Genomic DNA, 24,765 nt, shown 5'->3' on the forward strand with positions numbered 1-24,765 from the left:
TAGTAGGCGCTAATACGTATTATCTATCTGCAAAGAGTTATTAATAAATAATTCTTATATTCTTAAATAATTTCAATTTCATTTACAAACAAGTAAAAAATGTATTTTTGAATTTCTCAAAGTTACTTCCAAAAATTCAGTTCTGATTATATGAGGATGGATTCTAAAATTACTAATGTGCATGATTAAAAATTCTACATCATTTTTTTAACATTTACATTCAACTGTTTGTTTTATAAAGTATTTTGGATTTATTTTAATCAAAGAACATATAAAGCCAAGAAGATGCAGGTTTTATCTCGTTTCCAATTTGATTCATTGAGTTGATTTATAAAGCCAATTGGAATATATTGAATTAGTTGTAATTCCATGAATTTTCGTAAATGAGATTTGTTAGCGGAACGGGTCGAGAACTGGAAATGTTTGTCTTTATTTCAACTTTTATATATTTAAGGGTAAACGTAACATTCACATCTAGAAAACTAATTCTTGACAGCCAGATACTACTAAAGCGATTTAAGTGATTTTGCCGAATATCCAAAGGATTTATTAGGCATTTTTAACCAATCAACTTTGTAGCTAATCCATATCACCCTGTTCGTAAAGCAACTCTGCTTTATTCTCTATTCGCTACAAATCGTCCAATTTGCTCCTACATATATGATGTCTTCTCTTTTCCGTGTATTCCAATAGGGTATTTCATCAACCGGCGCCGTCACTGATCGCACCCGAGTGAGCGAGATGCCAACTATTACTTGCGTTGGTCGTAACAACTACGCTGACGAGTTGGGGGTGAATTTTAACGAGTAGACAAATTTTTTCATTTCCAAGCGAGCGCCTCTAGAATGCTTCGAATTGAGTTGCGATAAAAAAGTTTTATTATTTTGATTAGTCAAAGTCAAGGAAAAGACAGCAAGTAGTTGAAAGAAAGAGGTGAAAGCAAAAACAAAGTGGAAAACAAAAATTCAAAACATAAACATAGAGTTTTAATTAGAAAATAAATACACGAAAAAAACAATAGAACTGTGCCGCCAATTTGAGAATTGTGAATAAGAATATTAATTGGACAAAAAGATGTGCGCACATTAGTAGTAGTGGTAAAAAATATCTGAAAACGCGAAAGACATTTACAAAGGCAAGTAGGTAGCAGAAAGGCGCAAGTGAAGCGAGAAGCCAAAAAAAAAAGTAAAGAATAAAAACACTGGTGCTCCGTTGGCCAGAATTTAAACTGTAGGAATAAAAAAGTGGAAATCTGTGTGCAATATAAAAGTGTACATTTGTGAAGTTTTGAAAACGAGAGCATCTAGTGGATTAGCCTGGAATTACTGAAGTACAGCAGTGTTCGTCAAAAGAACAGCCAATCGGTGCTGGTGCGCGAGACCCCCTAAATGTTGGATTCTTTGGGAGTTGACTTAGCCAACGCCGTCGCCATCGCCACTGGGTTTGTAAGAGAAACCTTGCTGAACGAACGACATGGAAAGCATCTGTAGATTGTGCTTTCAACCAGCAGCGGTAAGTGAAAAAGCGCGGCTTAATGCATTTTTAGAAATCTATTCGGTTCTAAAAAGCAATTTTCACAACATTTTCGCATTACGGATTTTTTTGCTTGACATGCATTTGCGCCATGGCGAATTCGGGTAGGGGGAACGGCTGTGGCTACCTTTCAACTGTTGGGGAAAAATGTGTATTTTGTTATTTTTATTGATTTTTCAGGCGTATGGGCGGTCGGTTGGTCGGCAAAGTTGACGGGCAACGCGTATTCCACACAATTGGCGGGAGTGGCAATTTAGCCACATGCTTAGGAGTTTCGGTGGTGGTATTTTTTCTTAAATGTTCTAAATTGCAAAATGGAAAATTGGAAAGTGGGTTGCAAGGCGCAAAGCGCGTATTGCTGGTTGGAGGGAGCCACAAAGATGGGGCGAGTAAACTGAGGGAGTGTGGGAGTGCAAAAAGAGCGGTAAAAATGAACTATCAAGGAATGAGAAGTGCAACAAAAATGGCATGCGGACATTAATGCGGGGCTGCGGATGCATTATTTCAGGATACCAGCAAGGTTTAATTTTTTTCGTAATAAGGTTCAGGAAAAAATGTGTGCGAATTGAGTCCATTTTTTGTTCTTCTCTTTAATAACCACTTGACCGGCTTGAACGCCACTAAAATGGCGTCTCAAATACGAAAATTTCTTACATTTCTGCTTCTTCACGATTCCCAGCGCGTTTATTACTTTTTCAGCACAATGTACGCTTTGTCTGTGTACGGCCACACCGACGCGGTGCTCCGCGCGTCACAACTTCCTCCACACTTTGAACGACGAACAGCGCATTTATACTTTATTTTCATTATATTTTTTGTGGGTTTATTTTTCTTTCGCTTCTTTTGTTATTCTACGACAATTCCCCCACCAACATTTAATGGTCGGTTGTAGGCAAGTAACCAACAAAGCGAATGGCGATGGTGTGTGGCTGCTGCTGTCGCTGCCACTGCCGCTTCTTACGGACCGACTGTTTCTCCAGGCATAAAAAATGAGAAAAAAATACTCGGAATAGTAATAAAAAAGAAAACCACCAGTAAAACTAGGCAACGCACAAGGCGAATTCAAGTAGAAATCTGCAAAGTAGAAAAATTAATGTAAAAATACAAAAAGGATCGCTGAAAAAATATGCTAACAAAAAAAATCACGAAATTGCGCCAAACATCCAGCGACGATGCTCGAGTGAGTAAGTGCCAACCGTGCTCACAAACAGTGATTTAAAAAAAACTGCACACCAATAAATAAATAAAGATATACAGAATAAAAACATCGGAAAAGACACAATCATAAAAAACAAAAAATACGAACAGCAAAAATTACAGCAACAATGTGGGAAGCAAAATAATCCAAGCGAAGTCAGCGAGTATAAAGTTGCGAGTAAGAGCGAAGGCTTTGATGCCAGCGGTGCCAATCGGAATAGCTAAGGCAAGAGAGTAAAATAGCAACAACATGCACAGCGGTAGCGAGCAGTCGGCAGAGCGGCGCTTGACTGATTACTCTGAGAAGGAATGAGAGGTGGCTGAAGAGCGAGAGGAGCATTTGAAATATTTAGAAGCAGAGAGTGGAAGGGGAGAAAGTAAAAAATCAGCAGTGCTGTTGGCAGAGCAATGCAAAAATGCAAACAAGTGTGGCGCGTTGTCGGTTGGTCAACTGTGCAACAACAACAATAGCAAGAACAGTATGCGTACAGGCTTGGTCAGCGTAAAATAGCCACCACCACCATCAGCGGCAATTGAAAAGGCAGAACTTAGGTCTTTTATTATATTTTAGTTTTCTTCTGCTTTACTTTTCTTTCCACTTGTAAATTGCCTTCACTAGTTTACTGCTGCAGCGGCTGCACTGAATTTTGTTTTCTTTTAATTAAAATGCTTGTACAGCGGCGGAACGGCAGTTTTATCGAAATGTGAGTGTGGGTGTGTCAAGCAGGATTTATGCAGAGTTGCCGAATGCATGAGAAAATAGGTGTAAAATGCATATGGACAATTTTAGGAATATTTTTATAAAAATACCAAAGGAAAATTTTTCGATATACATAGGATCTTTATAACGGCTTTATAAATATATAGCATTGTTATTTTTAAATTTCCCATATAAATATAGGGTTTTTCAGCAAGAGCGCTTCAACTTTTGAACTTTTTTGAATAAAACACAAACGGTTTGACTTTTTTAACTAATTTTTTTTTTTATTATCGAGTTTGAACATATACATTTAAGTATGAAATTCGATTTCTTTTTCATGACCACCGCGTGCACGTTTTACGAAGTCCAATCGTTGAACCCAATTTTCGACCACTCTTTTGCATAAATCGGCCGAAATTCCAGCAATTTCGTGTTCAATATTGGCTCTGAGCTCACAAACCGTCGCCGGCTTGTTACTGTAGACCAATGACTTCACATAACCCCAAAACGGGACGGCTTGTTAAATGGACCGTAAAATGGCCGTAATGCTCTTAAAATAGCAGCAACAGAACGATTATTTTCAAAAAAAATTTGCACGATTTGCAATCGTTGCTCAAGTGTGTAGCGTTCCATGATGAAATGTATACTATTGAAGTTTACAAATGACAAGCGAAAAGCGCCCTCCCTATCGGAAAAAAGTTGAAGCGCACCTATTGAATAACCCTATACATATTCTTTTGTACATCTCGAAAAGCAAGGTAACAAATTTTATTTGTATTGTAATTACTCTAGACTCAAACCTAAGTTACGTATTGACTTAAATATGTTTGATCCAGTTGTCAAAACAGTTTACGTATACAACCTTAGACTATAAAGAGAGCACGCATTTTTTTCAAATTTTTCCAAATAGAAAGATATCGATATCTATAAATCGAACCTAACTCTAAACCTGATTTCCTGCTCTCTCAGCTAAACAATACTTTGAAATGTGTGGTTATATTTAGCCTGAACTGAATAATTTACGACATACTGCATATGCAGTTTTTAGAGATGCCGCACCAAATAAATTTATGCAAAAATTTAATGTTCCACTCACATTTTTGAAGGCTTATGAATTAAAAAAAATGTATCATATGGTAGCATGATATTCTGATCGCTCTCAAATTACATAATTTACGTAACTTAAGAATTAAGTTTTATAAGGCTGGAGTAATCATTTATACCTGTTTCCCATTTCGCAGGTTGCCCTTATGTTTTCTAAGTTAAGTTTACGTCTAGTGTTTTCTAAGTTAAGTTTACGTCTATAAGTCTTCAAATATTTCTCAGTTTGAGGCGATGAGTGGTTCGTGTCAAAGATAAACAAGGTGATGTAAAAGTTTGTAATTCTCAAATCGTGTAAATAAATTTTCATATTCGGGAAAAAGTTTTTTTTTAAGGTTTAAGAGGTTTTATTATAAACTAAAAAACAAAATTTTTTATTCGAGAAAAATACTCTATCGTAATTCGACGGGAAATACCGTCAGGGAAAAGAGTTATTAAAGCCACTTAAAATTGTAAATTTATTAAATGTCGCGTTTCTTATTAGGTGTAAGCAAGATGGAGAGAATAAAAGGTGGCGCCTATCGTGGTACCGCTACTTTGCTCTCAACTAATTTGACAGAAACGCTGTATGTGTGACGTCGCGTGTTGTTTGTATAATTTCTTCTTCTTGCATACTTGGTTGTATTTTTCACATCTCTCAACCAATGTGACGTCACGAAGAAAAGTTATGCAAATTACAAACTTATCTGAGCAGGGTAATTTTAGACCAGTTGCTAATACAGTAGATTCTGTTTTTATGCGGTATATACGTTCCGATACGTGGTGAACGAGGACAAAACGAAGTACCTCCTGTCTTCAAACAAACAGTCGGCGCACTCGCGTATCGGCACCCACGTCACTGTAGACAGTTATAATTTCGAGGTTGTAAAAGACTTCGTCTATTTAGGAACCAGCATTAACACCGATAACAATGTCAGCCTTGAAATCCAACGTAGAATCTCTCTTGCCAACAAGTGCTACTTTGGACTAAGTAGGCAATTGAGTAGTAAAGTCCTCTCTCGACGAACAAAACTAACACTCTACAAGACTCTCATCACGCCCGTCCTAACGTATGGCGCAGAAGCTTGGACGATGACAACATCCGATGAAGCGACGCTTGGAGTGTTCGAGAGAAAGATTCTGCGTAAGATTTTTGGACCTTTGCACGTTGGCAACGGCGAATATCGCAGACGATGGAACGATGAGCTGTATGAGCTTTACGACGACATAGACATAGCGCAGCGAATAAAGATCCAGCGGCTACGTTGGCTGGGTCATGTCGTCCGAATGGATACAAACGCTCCGGCTTTGAAAGTATTCGATGCGGTACCAGCTGGTGGTAGCAGAGGAAGAGGGCGGCCTCCACTGCGTTGGAAAGATCAGATGGAGAAGGACTTGGCTTCACTTGGTGTGTCCAACTGGCGCCGGTTAGCACGAGAAAGAAACGACTGGCGCGCTTTGTTAAACTCGGCCAAAATCGCGTAAGCGGTTATAGCGCCAATTAAGAAGAAGATACGTTCCGCAAGAAACAGCATAAAAAAATAGCATAAAAAAAGTTAACAGTTCTATATTAAAACTATAGATACGTTTCAAAAGTGCTAAGAACCGCATAAATCTGAAATAATGTAATAAAATCGCATAAAAAAAGAGTACTAGTCCCATATTATAACTATAGATACGTTCCATAGACCGCATGAATCTGAAATAATTAAATAAAATCGCATAAACAAAAAATTGTATTTTTGAAAATTATATCTTTATTTAAGAAACGTCAGAATCGAAAAATAAATTTACATCGTCAGAATTAGAATCAGACAATACCCGCATGTTGCGCATTCGTTTAGGATTTGGCGTAAAATCACTTCCGTCACTTGAGGAAATGTACACGTCTGATCTGGATGGTGATGCAGGCGGTTCCATACTTGTAGGGTTAGCATTTTTGATATAATCTGTGATGAGTTTTTGCTTTGCTGGTTTAGAATCTTGTTTATATGTACAATTCCCGATAGGTCGACATGCATTTTTTAATTAAAAAAAAAAACCGCACTATTTGAAAACCGCATAAAAAAAAGTCGCATAAAAACAGAATCTACTGTACTCTTAAAAAATTAGATACCAAGTTAATATGCCTAGGGTTATAACTCGCTTCATTTGCGAAATTTCTACTTAAAATTTTCGGAATGAAAAAAGTTTGATGCACGCATATATTTTTTAACTATTTTAAAAATTCGTTTTCTAAATTTTCTAACCATTGAATTTAATTTCTCTTCTCGTTCTTGATTAACCAGTTGTTCCAAGTGCCCGGCTACAATATACCCACTTGTGTCAAGTGCTCCGAACATCTAACTGCTAACGGCTTCTATCCATCAGTACGCGGCAGTGGTGGTGCTGGTGCTGGAGGCCCAAGTACTGTGGATACACAAAATCTGGCCAATGTTGCTGCAGTTGCTGCACAACTGAGTAATAACGTCGCCGCTGCTGCTGGGAATAATAACGTCGCTGCCGTCAACGCTTTGGCACAACAATTACAACAGCAACATCAACAACAGCAGCAACAACAACAGCAGCAACAGCAACACCAACATCAATTGCAATCAACAAGTTCTTCCGAAAGTCTGCAGTCATCATCCGAGATTACAGAGAAGGTGAGAAAGGGGATTTTTTTTGGAGGAGGTGGCAGGGCTTTTCGAGACTTACATATGCATGTAGATGTTTAGTTAAATTGCGTACGGAACTTGGTTTTCTGCTTGTGCCAAATTAAGCCAATACAACAATTCAAAAATGGTGCGAAAATAATTAAAAATAAATAGTTTAATGTATTTAAATAAGTCTTCCTTAAATAAAACATAAACACAAAATAATAAGTCTTCCATTAACTTAGGTTATAAAAAAATCTAATCAGTGTTTCCATTTCTAGTCTGCTATCGAGTGTTTTTTAGAGCTTGAAAACTTAAAATGATAATACAAACCATTTCAATATTGTAGGAATGATTTTTTTTTATTATAATCTGGCAGATAATTTCATGGCATTTATTTTTTGATAATCATTTCTGGCATATGTCCGCTGCGGAAACCAGTTCCATTCCCCACTCGATCAGTGCAGTTCTTGACTACTTTTTCCATTAAATCTGGCCGTATGGCGTCAATGGTGGCAAGAATATTGCAATAAAGGGCGCTGTGTAGCAAGTTATGTCGTCTTGTTTGAACCAAATGTCGTCGATGTTTAGCTAATTCATTTTTGGAAACAAAAATTCAGTCAGCATGGCTCGATAGCGCTCGCTATTCACTATTTTCGACAGAAAGTGGTTTATTAACTTCGCGAGCAGATTTATTTTTATTTTCTGTTTTCAAAGTCAATTTCCATCATTTGGAAGCCTTGTTCTTGCGTTAAACGTTTCACGATGACTTGCCAGACCTTACTGCACAGAAATGTCAACATAGTTTGCCATTCTCAGCTGTCAGACCATAGTTATCGATATCGGTAGTTCTCATGCAGCAAAAAAAACAACACCTGATAATATTTTGCTCTTACGTTTTCAGGGCTGTATTTTTCATCATTTAATTAATAATTTCGAAAAAAATTGTGTTCGTTGCCACATATTTTTTCCTGATAATTTTAATTGATGATTACATTTTTAATTAAAAGATATAAGTTTTCTATGAGAAAAAAAGCCATACTGAATTTTTTTCATTTTCTATCTTTTTTATTCCATTTTTATTCGCAGCAAAACCGGCAAAATCGTCGCCAGGTTTCCTTGCAGAATCGCGCGAAATTAAAAACGGTCACAATGTCCGCCTTTGAATTGGAGAAGACTATTCAACAGTTAGATGTACATATCATGACCAAATTTTAGTATAAGAAATTTTAATCAAATTAGAGACACTAAACAAAGTAAACAATTTTGCTTACAAAATTTAGTTATTTAGTTAAAATTATATAAAAAAATATAAAATTTAATTACTTGAAAGCAACAGTACAACGACGCCAAAATAGTTTTGAAGTTCAAAATTAAAATTATTCATTGAAAAAACCAAAAAATTTTAACTGGCGTTCGCTTTGGTATAATTTCTTTTTTTTTTAATAATTTTTTTCATATTTGTTGCTTTACGCCTCAGGTGGACTTGATTTTCAACGAGGAGGGCTCCTGTCCGCTTTGCAACAAGACATTCTCGCGGAAATCTTCGCTCCTCACACACATACGTAATCATGCGGCTGAGCGGAAATTCGTTTGTAATTTTTGCAATAAAGGTGAGCAGCGGGTCACGAAATGTTACGAAATTTTTGTATAAATTTGTACTATAAGTTTTTATTGTAAATTTACATATAAAATAATTTTTATTATTTACATACATATCTTATATTTTCAATAAAAAGTAAGTATAGTTTTGTATTCATATTTTCATATTTTAACATTTTTAAAATAAACAAAAATTATTTTAGAAATTTATTTCTTATATAAAAATTGTTTTCTTTTATCTTTAGGCTTCACACAGGCTGCAAATTTGCGTAATCACGAACGCATACACACAAACGATCGACCCTATGTGTGTGTGGATTGTGGCAAACAGTTTACTCAGGTTAGATAGAGAATCAAAAATTTAATTTAAAAAATTATATTAAAAAAAATGATAGTAAAAAAATATTACAATAAAAAAATTATAATAAAACAAATTATAATAAAACAAAATATAATAAAAAAATTATAAAAAAAATTATAATAAAAAAATGGGTTGGTGTCGAAATTCTGTATGTAAAAAATTCTAAAAACAAAATTCTGCTTTTTAAAATTCTGCTTTTTTAAAATTCTGCTTTCAAAATTCTGTATTACAAAATTCTGTATTAAAATATAATGTTAACAATGTTAAAGAGGGAATGTAATTATTTAATTTATTATTATTTTTTATTATATTATTATTCGAGATATTAAATTAAAAAAAAAAAAAAAAAAAAAAAAATAATAATAATAATAATAATACATAATCAAAGACCCAAGTATAACTAACGACAAATGTCGAAGATGCCAAATACACCCAGAAACAATAGACCACATAACCGCAGGATGTCAAATTTTAGCAGGCACAGAATATACACTTAGACACAACATAGTTGCAAAAATAATACATCAAGAAATAGCCAATAAACAACATTTACAAGAAAACAAAGATCCATATTACAAATATATCCCTTCAAACATCTTAGACAATGAAGAACATACCCTATACTGGGACACTACAATACACACCGATAAAACTGTAATAAGCAATAGACCGGATATTACTTTAATAAATAAAATAAACAAAATAACATACTTCATAGAAATCAGCACCCCAAATGATACCAACATACACAGAAAATATGTAGAAAAAATTGAAAAATATAGTGAACTAACGCAAGAAATAAAACGAATATGGAAACAAAAAACTGTAAAAACAATTCCATTTGTGATTTCAGCAACTGGAATACTCCACAAAACATTTATTAAAAACTTAAAAGAACTCAACATCAACCCAATTATACATCATAAGATACAAAAAGCAGTCATTTTAAAAACATGCAACATTATTAGAAAAACATTGACATAAATAAATAAACACTGACATAAATATTAATAAAATAATACAAAACATAACACAAAAAAAAAAAAAGTACCGACACGACTTGCAGCACGAAACTGCCGTCGTGCTCGGTGAAAATGGACCCCGCCTCGCGCGGTATGCGGGGGGGAGAGTGGCGTGGGAAATAATAATAATAATAATAATAATAAACATCACAATAACCCTATCAGAACTTACAAGAACTATCAAAAATACACACAATTGGAAATATCCCGGAATAGACCACATCCACAACTATTGGTACAAAACAATAACATCGACACACAATAGACTACTAAAATTAATAAACGATACAATAAACCAATCAAACACTCTACCAGCTTTTCTTACTCAAGGAATAACATTTATTAAACCAAAGAATGATCAAACCAATAATCCAGCAAATTACAGACCAATCACATGCTTGCCCACTCTTTACAAAATTATCACATCATTAATGTCCCAAAAAATATACACGCACCTAATAAACAATAACATTTTAACAAATGAACAAAAAGGATGTAGAAAACAAAGTCAAGGCTGTAAAGAACAAATAATAATAGACCAAACAATCACACAACAAGCCATTAAAGAACAACGAAATCTACATACATGCTATATTGACTACAAAAAAGCATTCGACAAAATTCCACATAGCTGGCTGTTACAAGTTCTAAAAATATATAAAATACACCCAAAATATATACAATTCCTTAAAATAAATATGGAAAACTGGACAACAAAAATACTTTTACAAACCCCATCCATAAATATAACAACAGATGCAATTAAAATAAAAACCGGAATATTTCAAGGAGATGCACTAAGTGCGCTCTGGTTTTGCATATGTCTGAATCCACTCTCAAACATACTCAATAAAACAAAATATGGATTTGATATAAAAAGTCAAAAACAAAATATTCACAAAATAAATCACCTATTATACATGGACGATATAAAATTATATGCAAAAAATCAACAAGAACTACAAAGATTAATAAAAATAACCGAGAAATTTACTATAGACATAAAAATGGAATTTGGAATAGATAAATGCAAAACCCAACATATAGAACGCGGACAATGGACGGACAGAAACACAATAGAAACACTAAATAATGAAACTCTCCTAAATATGGAAGAGAATGAGTTTTATAAATACCTAGGTTTTAAACAAAATATAAAAATAGACCATACAACAACTAAAAAAGAATTAACCGCTGCGTATCTAGCGCGTATAAATAAGATCCTGAAAAGCTACTTGAACTCGAAAAACCTTTTTAAAGCCATGAACACATATGCGATACCGTTGTTAACATACTCTTTTGGAGTAATCAAGTGGAGTAATACAGATATCGAAAATCTAAAGATAGCCACAAGAACGAAATTAACAAAACATAATAAACATCACCCACATTCATGTAAAGAGCGTATAACAATACCCAGAAAAAATGGAGGAAGGGGACTTATCGATATCCATCAGCTGCACAGCAACCAAATAAATAACTTAAGAGCATACTTCTACAACCAAGACACATCCCTTCATAAAGCAATAGTACTAGCAGACAAAGAACTAACGCCCCTTAACCTCAACAACCAAAGCCTTATTCTACCAAAACATACAATAGAGGAAACCATAGCAGCATGGAAACAAAAACAAATACACGGAAAACACCCACATATAGTTAACAATGTCAACATAGATCAGCAAAACACATATACGTGGCTAAGAAAAGGAGATCTACAAGCAGAAACAGAAGGATTCATCATTGGAATACAAGACCAGATCATAGCCACAAGGAACTACAGAAAATACATAATAAAAGATTCAACCATCACATCCGACAGATGCCGTAAATGTAACATATACACAGAAACTATAGACCACATAACAGCGGGATGCCCAATGCTCGCTGGGACAAAATACACACAAAGACACAATACAGTAGCCAAAATCATCCACAAGGAAATAGCCACATTTCTCAACTTAACCAATGACACAGCACCATATTATGAATATACACCTGAAACCATACTAGAAAACGAAGACTTTAAACTATACTGGGACAGAACCATATACACTGACAAGACAATAACATGCAATAGACCAGATATAACAATAATAGATAAGAAAGAAAAAACCACACAGTTCATAGAAATAAGTGTCCCTAATAACGTTAATATACACAGCAAATATACAGGAAAAATTGAAAAATACATAGAGCTTGCGCAAGAAATCAAAAACATATGGAAACAAAATGAAGTGAAAATAGTACCATTTATTATTTCAGCAACAGGAATATTACACAACACTTTCATACAAAACCTAAAATCAATAAATATAAACGAAAAAACACACGCACAAATACAAAAAGCTGTTATACTGAAAACCTGTAATATAGGTCCTTTCTAAACCAGATCTATTAAAATTTCACACTCTTGCAACACTCTTAACACAAAACAACAGAGCATTGTTCCTTGATACCGATATCCGGGACACATGTTATCTCCGGTAGTTGCGAACCCTACCGAGATGGAGTAACTCTATAATAATAAAAAAAAAAAATAATAATAATAATAATTTTTTCTTCAGTTTCGATAGAATCCACAGTATTTTTGCGTAGAATTTCTTTTCGCGTGGGCGGACCTCGGCCGCGCTTAAAAAAAATAACCCTCATCAGTCCAACTCCGGCTACGCAATCCACCGTATTTTTGCGTAGAACTCTTCTAAAAAAAACGAACAGCTGCGAAGAATTATTAAGAAAAGAAATGAATTAAGTCACACTACATATTTAAAAAGAATTCCAAAAAATATTGTAATTGGCTAAACTAAAATATTGCTATCGCTTAAACATATAACATATGTATATTTATGGAATAAATGTTTATTTTGTTACTTCTTGTATGACGAAAATCACAAAACTTGAATAAAGCAGAATTTTTCGCATTAAACATGCAGAATTTTGAAAAAGCAGAATTTTAGAAAGCAGAATTTTAAAAAGCAGAATTTTAAAAAAGCTGAATTTTAAAAAGCAGAATTTTAGAAAGCAGAATTTTAAAAAGCAGAATTTTAAAAAAGCAGAATTTTAAAAAGCAGAATTTTAAAAAAGCAGAATTTTTTTGCAATTTACAGAATTTTGAAATACAGAATAATGACACGCTCCCTAAAAAAATTATGATAAAAAAATTATAATAAAAATAATTATAATAAAAATAATTATAATACAAAAAAATTATAATAAAAAAAATTATAATAAGAAAAAAAATAATAATAAAAAAAAATTATAAAAAAATTATAATAAAAAAAAGTATGATAAAAAAATTATAATAAAAACAATTATAATAAAAAAGGTTATGGTAAAAAAATTATAATAAAAATAATTATAATAATTAAAAATTATAATAAGAAAAAAAAATATATTAAAAATATAAAAAAATTATAGTAAAAAAATTCTAATAAAAAAAATTCTAATAAAAAAAATTAAAAAAAAAAACATTATAATAAAAAACCTAAAATAGGGGTTTTGTGAAAAACAAACCTTGTAAAAGAAATTATATACAAAAAAATATATAAAAAATAAAACGATAGAGAACTACATATAAAAATATAAAAACTATGGTATATTAACTATTTATAAAAATAAGAATTCATAAAAAATGAAAAATATACATATAGGAATTTTTTTTCATTTAAGCGAAAAATAAATAAAAGGGACTGTATCGATTATTATTTTATTAAAAATATTATTGAAAATAAATACAAAAACTGCTAAATGAATATAAAATCTGAATAAAAAAAATAGCAATTAAAAAAATATGAGAGATTATATCCCATTACGTGATCCCATTATATGATACAAACAACAAGGTCATAACAGACGAAAAGAAAAAAACATAATAATTGGGTACAATATGTCCACGAGCTATTTAAAGACGACTCAAGAGAGGAAAATATATTATTATTATTATTTGCTTCACAGATCACAAATTTGAATAATCATCGTCGATTGCACACTGGTGAACGTCCCTTCGTCTGTATCGAACCAGAGTGCGGGCGCTCTTTCGCACAGGTACACTTTACTTTACACTTCACACACGTTTTCTTCACCAAAAATACTAATTTCCTTCCCAATCACACTCGCCAGGTGACCAATCTCAACAACCACATGAAGACGCACCACAAAGTGCAGCAATACTGTTGCAATCAGTGCCCGAAGAAATTCACACAAGTCACCTCGCTCAATCAACATCTGCAGGCGCATGCCGGCATAACCGGCTACTACTGTCCACGCTGTCCAGACAAGACGTTCAAGCAACAATCGCAACTGCACACACACATGAAATCGCATGGCATGGCCTTCCCATATGAGTGCAGCAAATGCGATGAGAAATTCTTGCAGCAGGCGCATCTCGATCAGCATCTGAAGATGCACGACGAATTCAAATTCAAATGTGACATCTGTCCGAGCTCATTCAATCAGGAGACGTTACTCAAGAAGCATGTGCAACGACATGTGGAGGGAAGGTGAGTGGCGGCGTTTGAAATTTGCAATATAAATTAAAAGCAGTAAAATTAAAAAAAAATCTTATTTTCACTACTTTAGGTATCTCACCTGTCCGGTGGCCAATTGCAATGAGGCGTTCGCTGTGCGCCAACATTTGTCCAAACATTTGCTAACGAATCACGCACATAATGAACTACCGCCGCCGAAACGTTCAAAGAAATCGATAACATTACAATCGCCGCAACAGCCGTTGGCAATGATCGGACAGCCACTCTCCATACAGCACACAGCCGGCCAACGTATGTGTTCGAATACTGGAAGAAAGCGTAAACAAACACAGTTTAATTATGCCTAAGCTTGCCACTAAATGTTTGCTTGCATTTGGCGCATTTGACGTGCGTTTGTGGCATTTACGCGCCGGCAAGCTAACATTTGCTAATTTAAGCTGTTGTGGGTACCAAGGCCCATTTGTGTGCTTTTTTCGCAACCCTACTTTGTAGAAGTTGTAAAAGATCCGTTTAACGTTTTCTTTAATTCTTAAAATTTTTTAAATTACTATTTTTACTCAATTTCATTCTATTGCTATTCGTGTCAAATGCTTACCTTCCGTTTAAGGTTTTCTTTTTCTACGAATTTTTGTTGCGAATTTTTTAACACATATTTTAAGCTCGAAAAGTCTTTCGCTTGCCCTCACCAAACTCCTCAAATTTGCTAGTAATTGTTAAAATTATGAAAAAAAATAGTTTTTATTTCCTCCCCTGCGTAAGCTAAGCTTTTTAATTCAAAATAATTTCTCCCCACATTCGACTAATTTTGGTATGCATATTAATTAACTGTATTCAATGCTTTTCATTCTTCTCACGTTTACTGAAATTGCAGTAAAATCAATTTTAATGTTTTCCTTTGCTGCTCTCCATAGGCGGCCGCCCGCGCAAGAACAAAGAACCACAAAATCCTCCCATCAAAGTTGAGATTAACGAGCCACCATTGCACAATCAGCACGTCATCAGCAATGCTAGCGGCCTATCCATACAGCAGCAAATTAGCCAGCATATGCAGCAGCAACAACAACAGCAACAGCAGCAGCAATTGCATCAGCAGCAGCAACAACAACACCATTTGCTGGCCAACCAAGTGAAGGCGCGTTTCATACCGACGAAATAGAGGCGCCAGCGCTGCACGTCTACGCACTAAATCGCTTCACTACTACTTTTCATAAATAATTTGAAAATTTCTAATTAGTTTCGCAACTTCTTGGAGCAACTATTGCTGCTTGTGTAATATTTAAGGCTTTAACTTAATTTTTAGTGATTTTTTTATTTTTTATTTTCATTTATTTGTTACTACATTGCATGCAGTGCCACGGACCGTGGATCCTGGATGTATGCTACATAAAACGTAAACAAAATGGAAAAAATTAGAGCTTATACGTGAAGCGTATAAGAAATATTACTAACTTAAGTGTAAAAAAACTGTTAAACGAAATATTGCGGCTTCGGGGTGGCAAATTCATTGGCAAATGCTGGGTGTGTAGAAGACAATTGTCTAAAAACGAGGCAAGCAATTTTGCGAAATTTCGAACTTCCATTTGTGCAAATGCCAATAATAGACTTTCCAAATAGAATCGCATTTTTGGGAGATACATTTTTCTTTTTTTGTTTTACTTCTACTTTTGAATTTCAGTGCAGCCAGTTAAAATTGTTTTTTTTTTTTTGTTTTTTTTTTTGTTTTTTTTTTGTTTTTTTTTTTTTACTGCACGCAGTCGAACTTGATGGTATTGGAACATAAAAATACCAAACGTTCGGCGCATAATTTCGTTTCATTAAAAAGAAGCAGATAAAGTCGTTGTAAATAAAACAAAAATTTAATTACTCTTGATTTTGTTAAGCAACCTCTTTTTAATTGCAATTTTTCCTGCTGAAAATTTAGTTTTGGCTCCCATCTTTTTTGTAAATTTTTTTTTCACCCACAATTTGCAATAATTTTCCACCACCAATAGCGCATCTGCAAAAGTGTAAATAATACAAAAAAGGGTTTAAATTTTAAGTAACAAAAGCGGAGCAATTTTACTTATAATTGTCGCTTGTGTAGTCAGTGACAAGAATATAAATTTTTCAAATCCAAAAACGAAACAAATTTAATTAAACATTACAAAGTGTTAAAGGAACCAAAAGCAAAAAATTAAAATAGTAATAATTTGCAAAACACTGCGAAGCGCTTTACTTTAGCATTAAAAGCGCAATAAATAGGTAAATAAAAGCAAGTTATGCCCAAAAACGTTTTTGGCTTGCGGCCGCTGTGTTTTTCGCTTCCAAACTTATTTTATTGAAGACGAAATAGTAAAAAAAGTATTATAAATATTTAGAAAGAAAGCAAGAATTTTCAGTCATTTACAAACAGGGAAACCCAAACTATGTTCCGGCAGGTTTTGTTTTGATGAAATGTGTGCACTGTTTACAAAAATATAAAATTTTATTTAATATATTATAGCAAACTTTGAATAAACGAATATTTCGTTTTTATATGCTTGCATTTTTTTCTAAAAATTCTGATTAAAAAGTTTGAAAATTTGTTGATTTTTTTTTTTGATTGTGCACAATTTGAAATGGTTTTGTTTTTTTTTTGGAGAACGAACAATGTTGCCGAATGGGTTGGTGCGTGACTAACATTCGCAATTCCGAGAACGTGGTGGGTTCCATCTCCGTGAAACACCAAAATGAAGAAAAAGTTTTTTCTAATAGCGGTCGCCCCTCGGCGGGCAATGGCCAGCCTCCGCGAGTGTTTCAGCTGTATATGAGATTTAAAGGCATACTTTAAGGCTTATAAGGATTTTAAAATAATTTTTTTACCTTATATTTTTGAAGTTAATGGCATATTGAAGCGTTTAAAATAAGTTGTTCAGGTACATTTTGGGTCACCCTGTTTGTAATGTATTAGTTTTTATGATTGCATACGTTATTTAAATATTTTTTTGTATTTTATATTTTTTATTTTTATTAATTCTTTATTATTTATTTTTGTTTTTGTTTTTTTTTTATATTTTTTTGTTTTTATTTTGTTTAATTTAATTAAATTTTTTTTTATTTTATTTAAAATTTTTTATTTTATTTTATTTTTTTTATTGGTTTTTTTATGTAAATCTAGTTTTAGTTTACATTTTTGCAATTTCAATTTGTTATGCTAAATTTTACATCTTAATGATTTTTACTTTATTTTTGGACACTACATTTTTGGAAAAAATTTAGCATTTTAAATTTTTCAATTTTACCCATTATTTAAAGTTACCCAGTTTATTTTATTTTATAAAAAATTGTGCTGTAAATTCCTGTAATTCGTCGTATGGATTATTTAAAACAATTCATTTGAAATTTTTGAATTTGTAAAAATATGCTCCAACGTTTGCCTTTTGTACCTATCCTTGATTTTGTTTCGCAACTATTGTTTCATAATTTATCTTTAAATCAAAGCAGATAAATTCAATGCCGTAGTCTCGTACTAACCTCTAAAGTCTTCCCCAGTAAGCTTTCTTTTCGTTCATTCAAAACAACTGATTTGCATGGATTTATTTGCACGTCTCTTCTGACGAAATTCTATTGGTCAAATCTGCAATTTCCCTAAAAATATATTTACTATTTATATTAATATTTTTACAAACATATTTTGCCTGTATTCGGCGGCTTCTCCCGGACCGATTTTAATACGAAACACTGGATTGTTCAAAATATAAATAAATTGGATAGCAACAGATCTATTTACCTGCTGTTCCAAGGCAATATTTGATTTTTTTATACATATTAGTTTGTAGTTAAAAAATTATAATAATTAAAATAAAATTTTAAATTAGTTTTGTAAGCTGTAGTTGTAAGCGCTAACCACTATTCAAATTCTATAAAAAAGGTGAGTAAAATAACTAAAACAAAATACAGTTACATAATTAATTCGATGAATATAAACTCAAATTGCAATAATACTAATGACTATACAATTTTTAATAAAGGTAAAAATTAATAAAAAGTTACAAATGCATCTTTGTATTGATTGTAAGCTGATGTGAATAAGTGTTTTTAAATATTGAAATAAATTCTTAACCACTTAATTTTGTTGATTTAAACAAAGCAGACATGGACACGGAAAAGTAAAAAGATCAAAAAATAAAAAGAAAAAAATGTACGTCTTGCTACTACGCACACCTCCGCCGCACTCAATAATTACAACAATATTGCGCCCCTGTTACGTTTTTGACTAAGCTTCAAGGTAGCATTTATTAAATAAAAACTTACTTTTCCTCTTCTGTTTCATTTCTGTGATGGAAATCTCTTGTCAACATTCTACTGACGGAATCCGTGACGTTCACATGGTCACGCGATGCCGTCTCATAAAAAGTATAGGATTTTTTAATATTCTTTTCATGAAATTTTCCATAACCGAATTGCAAAGTGGCTGCCCTATGCCCTCGATAGCTTCACGAATTCCATCTTTGAGGTCTTGAATCGACCCTGGGCTGTTGACGTAGACCTTATCTTTCACGTGGCTCAAAAGAAAAAAGTCACAAGGTGTTAAATCACAAATCTCGGTGGCCAATTGTGATCACCTCTTCGAGAGATAACACGGTCTGGAAATTTTTCATGTAAAAGATCAATGGTTTCGTTGGTTGTACGGCACGTAGCGCCATCTTGTTGAAAATAAACGTTGTTCAGATCATTACCATCCAATTCCGGCCATAAAAAATTGTTAATCATCTCTCGATAGCGCAATCTATTCACCTGTAACACCTGTTATTGGAAAACCCTTTAGTACTGCCGCAATTATTACAGTCCGATACACTCAACGTCTAGGGAGGGACTATTTTAATCGAAAAGGTGTCGGAAAATTTTCGCATAAATCGTCGATTAAGCCAGCGGAGAGACAAATAAAACAAACAAGGAGAAAAAAATATGTGACCCGCTAATTAGGTCTAACAGGGGTTTGGCCCTTCGCTCCACCTGGAGTTAAAGGATATTATAACAGCTGAATTTAAAAATTAGTTAAAAGAGAAACAAATATTATATTAGCATAATGCAAGGTGGCGCAAAATTAATCATTATATTGGAAGATTTATAATTTTTGCAAATGGCCCTGCACGTCAATCATATTTGACACTTGTAAACTGGACAGTTGCAGTATACGAACAAATACAAGCAATGGATCGCATGAAGATCAAAATAAGACATTCCATCACTCAAAATCATTTCTTTTTATTTAGTAAAAAAGTTATTAAAAAAAGTGCAAGCATTCCAGCCATCGTTTCAGGCATCTTCAGAAAATGATGATGGGGTGATTACAACTCCTCGAAAGTATACGTTAAGGGCAGAAGTGCAAGTACAACAGATTAATCACTAATTTACGTATATAACGAATCAGGTTATATTCCCTACAATGGCAAAAATTCCAAGGAAATCGAAGAAAAACTTACGGAGATACCTGACTTTTACTGAAGTGGGAAACTTGAAGCTAGCACAGGGCTAGTAGCAACGCCCTCTACTATCGAGTCGCACAACTTAATGAAAACCTAGTATTTTTATAGTCATGGGTTTAAAAAGGTTGTGGCATAGCACTGACTCTCCTTCAAGGCAATACGAGATTTCCGTTGTTGCCATTTGGTATCAAAACTTTGATTTACGCCGACTTGTATTTAGTTATGTTAAGAGCTTAAGATAATTACATTCGCTATCTGAGGTAAAACTTAAGCTGGGGGAAAAAATTAAAATTTTCTTGTAATACTGTTGACCAACGGATTAACGCCTGGTTTTAACTGGGTCATTTTGTATGACCTTTCTGGTAAAGACATCTGCCATTTTGGATCATTTCGATTTGAAGCCATCGCGAAATGTTTAAATGACGACATGTTGGTGTTCCGTGTTAATTATGCTCTGAGTTGGACCGTCAAAATTCCGATTATTCGGCGAGTCACACAGTCTTTCTACATGTCTGTCTATCTTTTTTAAAAGACTATAAAATATGAAAAAATATCCACCAGCAACTAGGCTGCAGTGCTGGGATTAATGGAAAAAAACGAAATTCCTGCAAATGCTGGAAATGTAGCATAACACATTCATATGGAGGAAGTTCCTTTTGGAATACCAGACCTGAAATGCTAGACCTCTAAGCATTGAGAAGCTTTGTAATGAATGGTTGCGTTTCTTATCTCAACGTTGTTGGATTACAGGTCCACTGGAAACTTGGTGTGACAGTTTCCTTGCTGACCTAAGCAGGTCTTACCTCTACTACTTACAAAAACGTTATCAATTTCCTCGGCTCAGATAGCCACTTATACCAAATAAATATATTATTTTTGAGGTTTGCGGAATCAGATCTTTGGCCGTCATTAAATGTGACCAACTTTCAATGTAATTTTAAATCACTTCAACCACCACAACAAGAACAACAAATACCATCAATCAATCACTTTAAACATTAAATTAAAAACTCTCTTTACTCCACGTATCCACACATACAAAACATCTTGGGGAAATACACCTTTGAGAGGATTTCTTAAAAAATATCCCAACGAATGAATAACTAGCAGAGTGAAAGAGATAAAAAGAGCGACAACTGCTGCTAAATGGATAAGAGCACGAAGCGGGAAGCAAGAGCAGAGGCAGATGGAGTATGAGAAAGAGTGTGGTGAGTGCATACAGCTGACAGCTGTCACCTGAGTGGTTTTATTATCAACTTGGGGTTGCTGCGCTACAAAGGCGAAGCTGGTGTCGGGGGTGAGGTGGGAACTGCTGGTGGCAGGCTACCACCCCCAAATGTGTTTAATTTAAAACAAGAGATACGCCATTTTACAAAGGAGCTCAGTTACTGTCTTTCACTCTCTCTCTCTCCCTCTCTCTCTCTCTCTCTGTATTTGTACACGTGTTAGTTGCCTTTTAATATTGGCAGTTAATTAAGTTGTTGTTTTGTGGCTTATTTCTTTTAATTTTTGTGGTTTACCTCTATTAACCATAAAGGGGTGATTTGATCCACCTTTAACCACCGTCGTTTTCGTATGTTTGTATTCATGTGTACTAAGCATTGCTCTTCTGTGCATCTTATTAAAGGCTTAGTAGCATTTTAGGCGCTTTGCCTTTACACCTGCAGAAATTTGAAACAGCCGTTTTTTCTACACATTTTTGTCCAATTAAAGTGTCTGCGTTGGCAGCTTGTGATGGATGGGATGCATCCTGGTGATGGACGATGATGAGTTGACGAAAAAGGATGAAGGTTATAAAGTGGCAGGGGTAGAAGGCTAAATTGCCTTTATATTAAAATAACACCCTTTTCAGAGTTTCTCTTTCAATATTTTTAATTAAGAGGTGCGGCTCATTACTGTCGAGATTTTATTTCGAATTTTATCTTCTAAGCCTCCTTAAAAAGTTCTAAAACCCAAGTAATAAATAAAGTCGATATTAAAAATTCACACTGGAAAGGTACCGTTATATAGTAAAGTTTTCTGCATTATTATTAAAATAATGAACCGATGCCTTCTTATGCAGCCACACATCCTCTTCTCTTTTCAGTATTAAAATTATGCTTTCTCCCTTCAAGTCTTAACTTGTTGTCTGCGGCCTGTGGCGCAGTCTTGCTGCTTTAATGAAAACAAATTATTATCGCCGGCGCGTAGCGCACGATATTTCTTAGACTTACAGTGGGTGGAGATGTTAGTTTTTGCCTTTTTATGCTGTCATATTTATGCCTTCGATTTCCGAACTTACTTTATAAATTAAAGTTAGACGAGATGAATTCTTAGGTCAAAGGTACCCTAGTCCTACCTCTCTCTATAAAATAAACAAATAAATAATTAGTGCGTACACTTCTGTTAGGGGATTGGCCGAGCTCCTCCTCCTATTTGTGGTTTGCGTCTTGAAGTTGTTCCACAAATGGAGGGACCTACAGATATACACTGGGAAGTATGCCATTGTCTGCCGAGAGGCGACCGCTATTAGAAAAAAAAACTGTTTCATTTGCTGTTTCATGCACGGAGATTCGAACCTGCGCACCTCCGAATGTCAGTCACGCACAAACCCAGGCGGCCCCCTCTCTATACCCCATGATCTTTCCAATGAGACAGGACTTGCTAAACTGTTTATGCCCTTAAAAGAGTGTTCAAACATTTTTTTGCCGTGCTGGACATTCTTTTAGTAGCATAAAATGAATCGTTACAAGAATTTTTTGCCGAAGTGCCACTCTACAGGCTCAGATACCCCTACAAAGATTACTGTAGAGCTATAGAAATGAAATTGCTCAGTGCCCAGTTACAATAAATTTCATAAAAATTGTTTTCTTAAAAGAAATCGAGGTTTTGGACCCGATCTTGAATATTTTATAGCTCTCTGACTATGCGCAAGAAGACGAGTTTGACGGAGTACAGTCAGTTGCGCAGCTAAATAAACTGTGTAGATCTTGTTATGAAATATGCTACGATGATCTAAAAATTTCGTAGGCTACCATCAAGTGAAGTTGCTGGATGAATATATTATATTAGTTTTTCCACCGTAATGATCCCTTTTGAGCCAACTGTGAAGACTGGCTGATTCTAAGGAGGAAGTAAAGTATTTTCATTAGAGAAGAGGGGCATCACTTTTTTTGCTACTACTAGCAAGTACAACGGCCTATACTTTTAGAGTTGTAGCAACGGAATTCATTCGTATGACAAGGCATAGCTGTCGGATTCGCAGTGATTTGTCGGTGTTTCCAGAAGGAGGGTCCATAGATATTTCACACAACATTTATCTCGAGCACTACGTGAGACACACACTCGATCTTGTCGTCGTCTAAGCTTTTGCGGCATACAACAGAATGTGTTTAATGGAAGATTTATAAAGTAGACAAGTAAACGAGAGTCTGTCTGTCTGTCTGCCCGACATTTCTGTCTAGCTTCTAAATAAATTACTACTTTATTTGGTCCTAGTTTACCACTGGCCTTATGTTCCGTAATTTGTTACAATCGTCTTGAATAACTTCTTCTCTTTAACCGTCGAAGCGATTTTGGTGGAGTTCAAGAACGCGCGTTTTCATTTCTTCTTTCTCCTGCTAACTGACACCAATTACAAAACCCAAGCGAAGCCAGTCCTTCACCGCTTGGTATTTTCAACAGATGAGGCTTTTTCCTTTCTCTTTAAGGACCACATAAAATACTTTCGGGACTGAGGGCTTTGCATTCTGGTCATGAAGCTACTGGATCTGTATTCGCTGCTCGATGGCCATGCCATCCATAAATCTTCCGTGAAATCTTTTTCCCCAAAATTCGAAGGGTAGCCTGGTCGGATGTTACCACAGTTTTCGGAAGAAAAAATGTTGCCCTTCTCTATCTTTCTTGAGCATCACACTCTATATGGTACAAGATATATTGTTGCTTTCTCTCAATATTTCCCGATTAAATCTTGGCTCCTCTGTAAATCTTTTCAGCCATACTTTGTGCTGTTGTTGTTGTTGTCTCTTTTAATATAGCGTATAATTCACACGCCGGGTTTAATGCGTTTTTGATGATTCCATCATGTCATATTACAGGCAAAAATTACGCCAATACAACGCCAACAATAACAACAATAGAAAGCTAGAGAATAAAAAACAAATTAAATGCCTTGGCTGTATTTACAGCGCAAAAGTCAACAAAATTTCAAAGCCAAAAAAAAAAGCGTGAGCAACAACAACTAGAGTAACGAGCAGCAGTGTAAATCAAACAACAAATAAAGCTGTGAAATTTCCCAAGAGGGGGGGTGGCATACTGCTAAACACAGGGGCATTCTCACCCCTCTATTGAACTATTTAACGCCTTAAATAATGAACTTTCCACCCGTCGAGTCGAGGCGCGTCGAATGTGGCAGCGAGGCGGTGGTGGGTGGGGTTGTTGGTGGTTGGTTGTTGACACTGTTGCAGTCATAACGCCAATCTTCTTCTTATGCTTTGCATTGTTACTGTTGTTTGTGTTCTGCGAAAAACTCATAAACAGTTTTCGGGCACAAATTGAAATCTGGTTTTTGTGCTCGTTCTTTTTTTTTTGATGCGGTGACGATGCACGCAGCGCAAGTGGGTGGCTGGACAGGCAAATAAAGTGGCAGGCAGACAACGGCACTGGCACACGAATTGACTTACAAGCGTTTTAATGCCGTAAACACGCGTATCATGTTTGTG

At 34.6% G+C, this 24,765-nt stretch overlaps 1 protein-coding gene across 4 annotated transcripts; it reads left to right on the plus strand.

The window, feature by feature from the left end:
• The first annotated feature begins 802 nt into the window (after positions 1-802).
• LOC129237815 (zinc finger protein 140) lies at positions 803-16,315 on the plus strand. Of its 4 annotated transcripts, none has more exons than XM_054872758.1 (9): positions 805-1,512; positions 6,799-7,155; positions 8,236-8,340; positions 8,627-8,759; positions 8,994-9,088; positions 14,086-14,175; positions 14,251-14,630; positions 14,710-14,936; positions 15,530-16,315. In XM_054872758.1, exons 1-9 carry the CDS (start codon positions 1,474-1,476, stop codon positions 15,772-15,774), a joined length of 1,671 nt encoding a protein of 556 aa, XP_054728733.1. In that variant the 5' UTR covers positions 805-1,473; the 3' UTR covers positions 15,775-16,315. The 4 variants fall into 4 exon arrangements, with proteins under 4 accessions (XP_054728736.1, XP_054728733.1, XP_054728737.1 ...); XM_054872759.1 differs by having other exon boundaries at positions 806-1,512; positions 14,710-14,909; XM_054872761.1 differs by lacking the exon at positions 8,236-8,340 and having other exon boundaries at positions 803-1,512.
• Positions 16,316-24,765: the final 8,450 nt, after the last annotated feature.

Source organism: Anastrepha obliqua, chromosome 2, assembly GCF_027943255.1.
Source record: "Anastrepha obliqua isolate idAnaObli1 chromosome 2, idAnaObli1_1.0, whole genome shotgun sequence".
Taxonomy (NCBI): Eukaryota; Metazoa; Arthropoda; class Insecta; order Diptera; family Tephritidae; genus Anastrepha; species Anastrepha obliqua.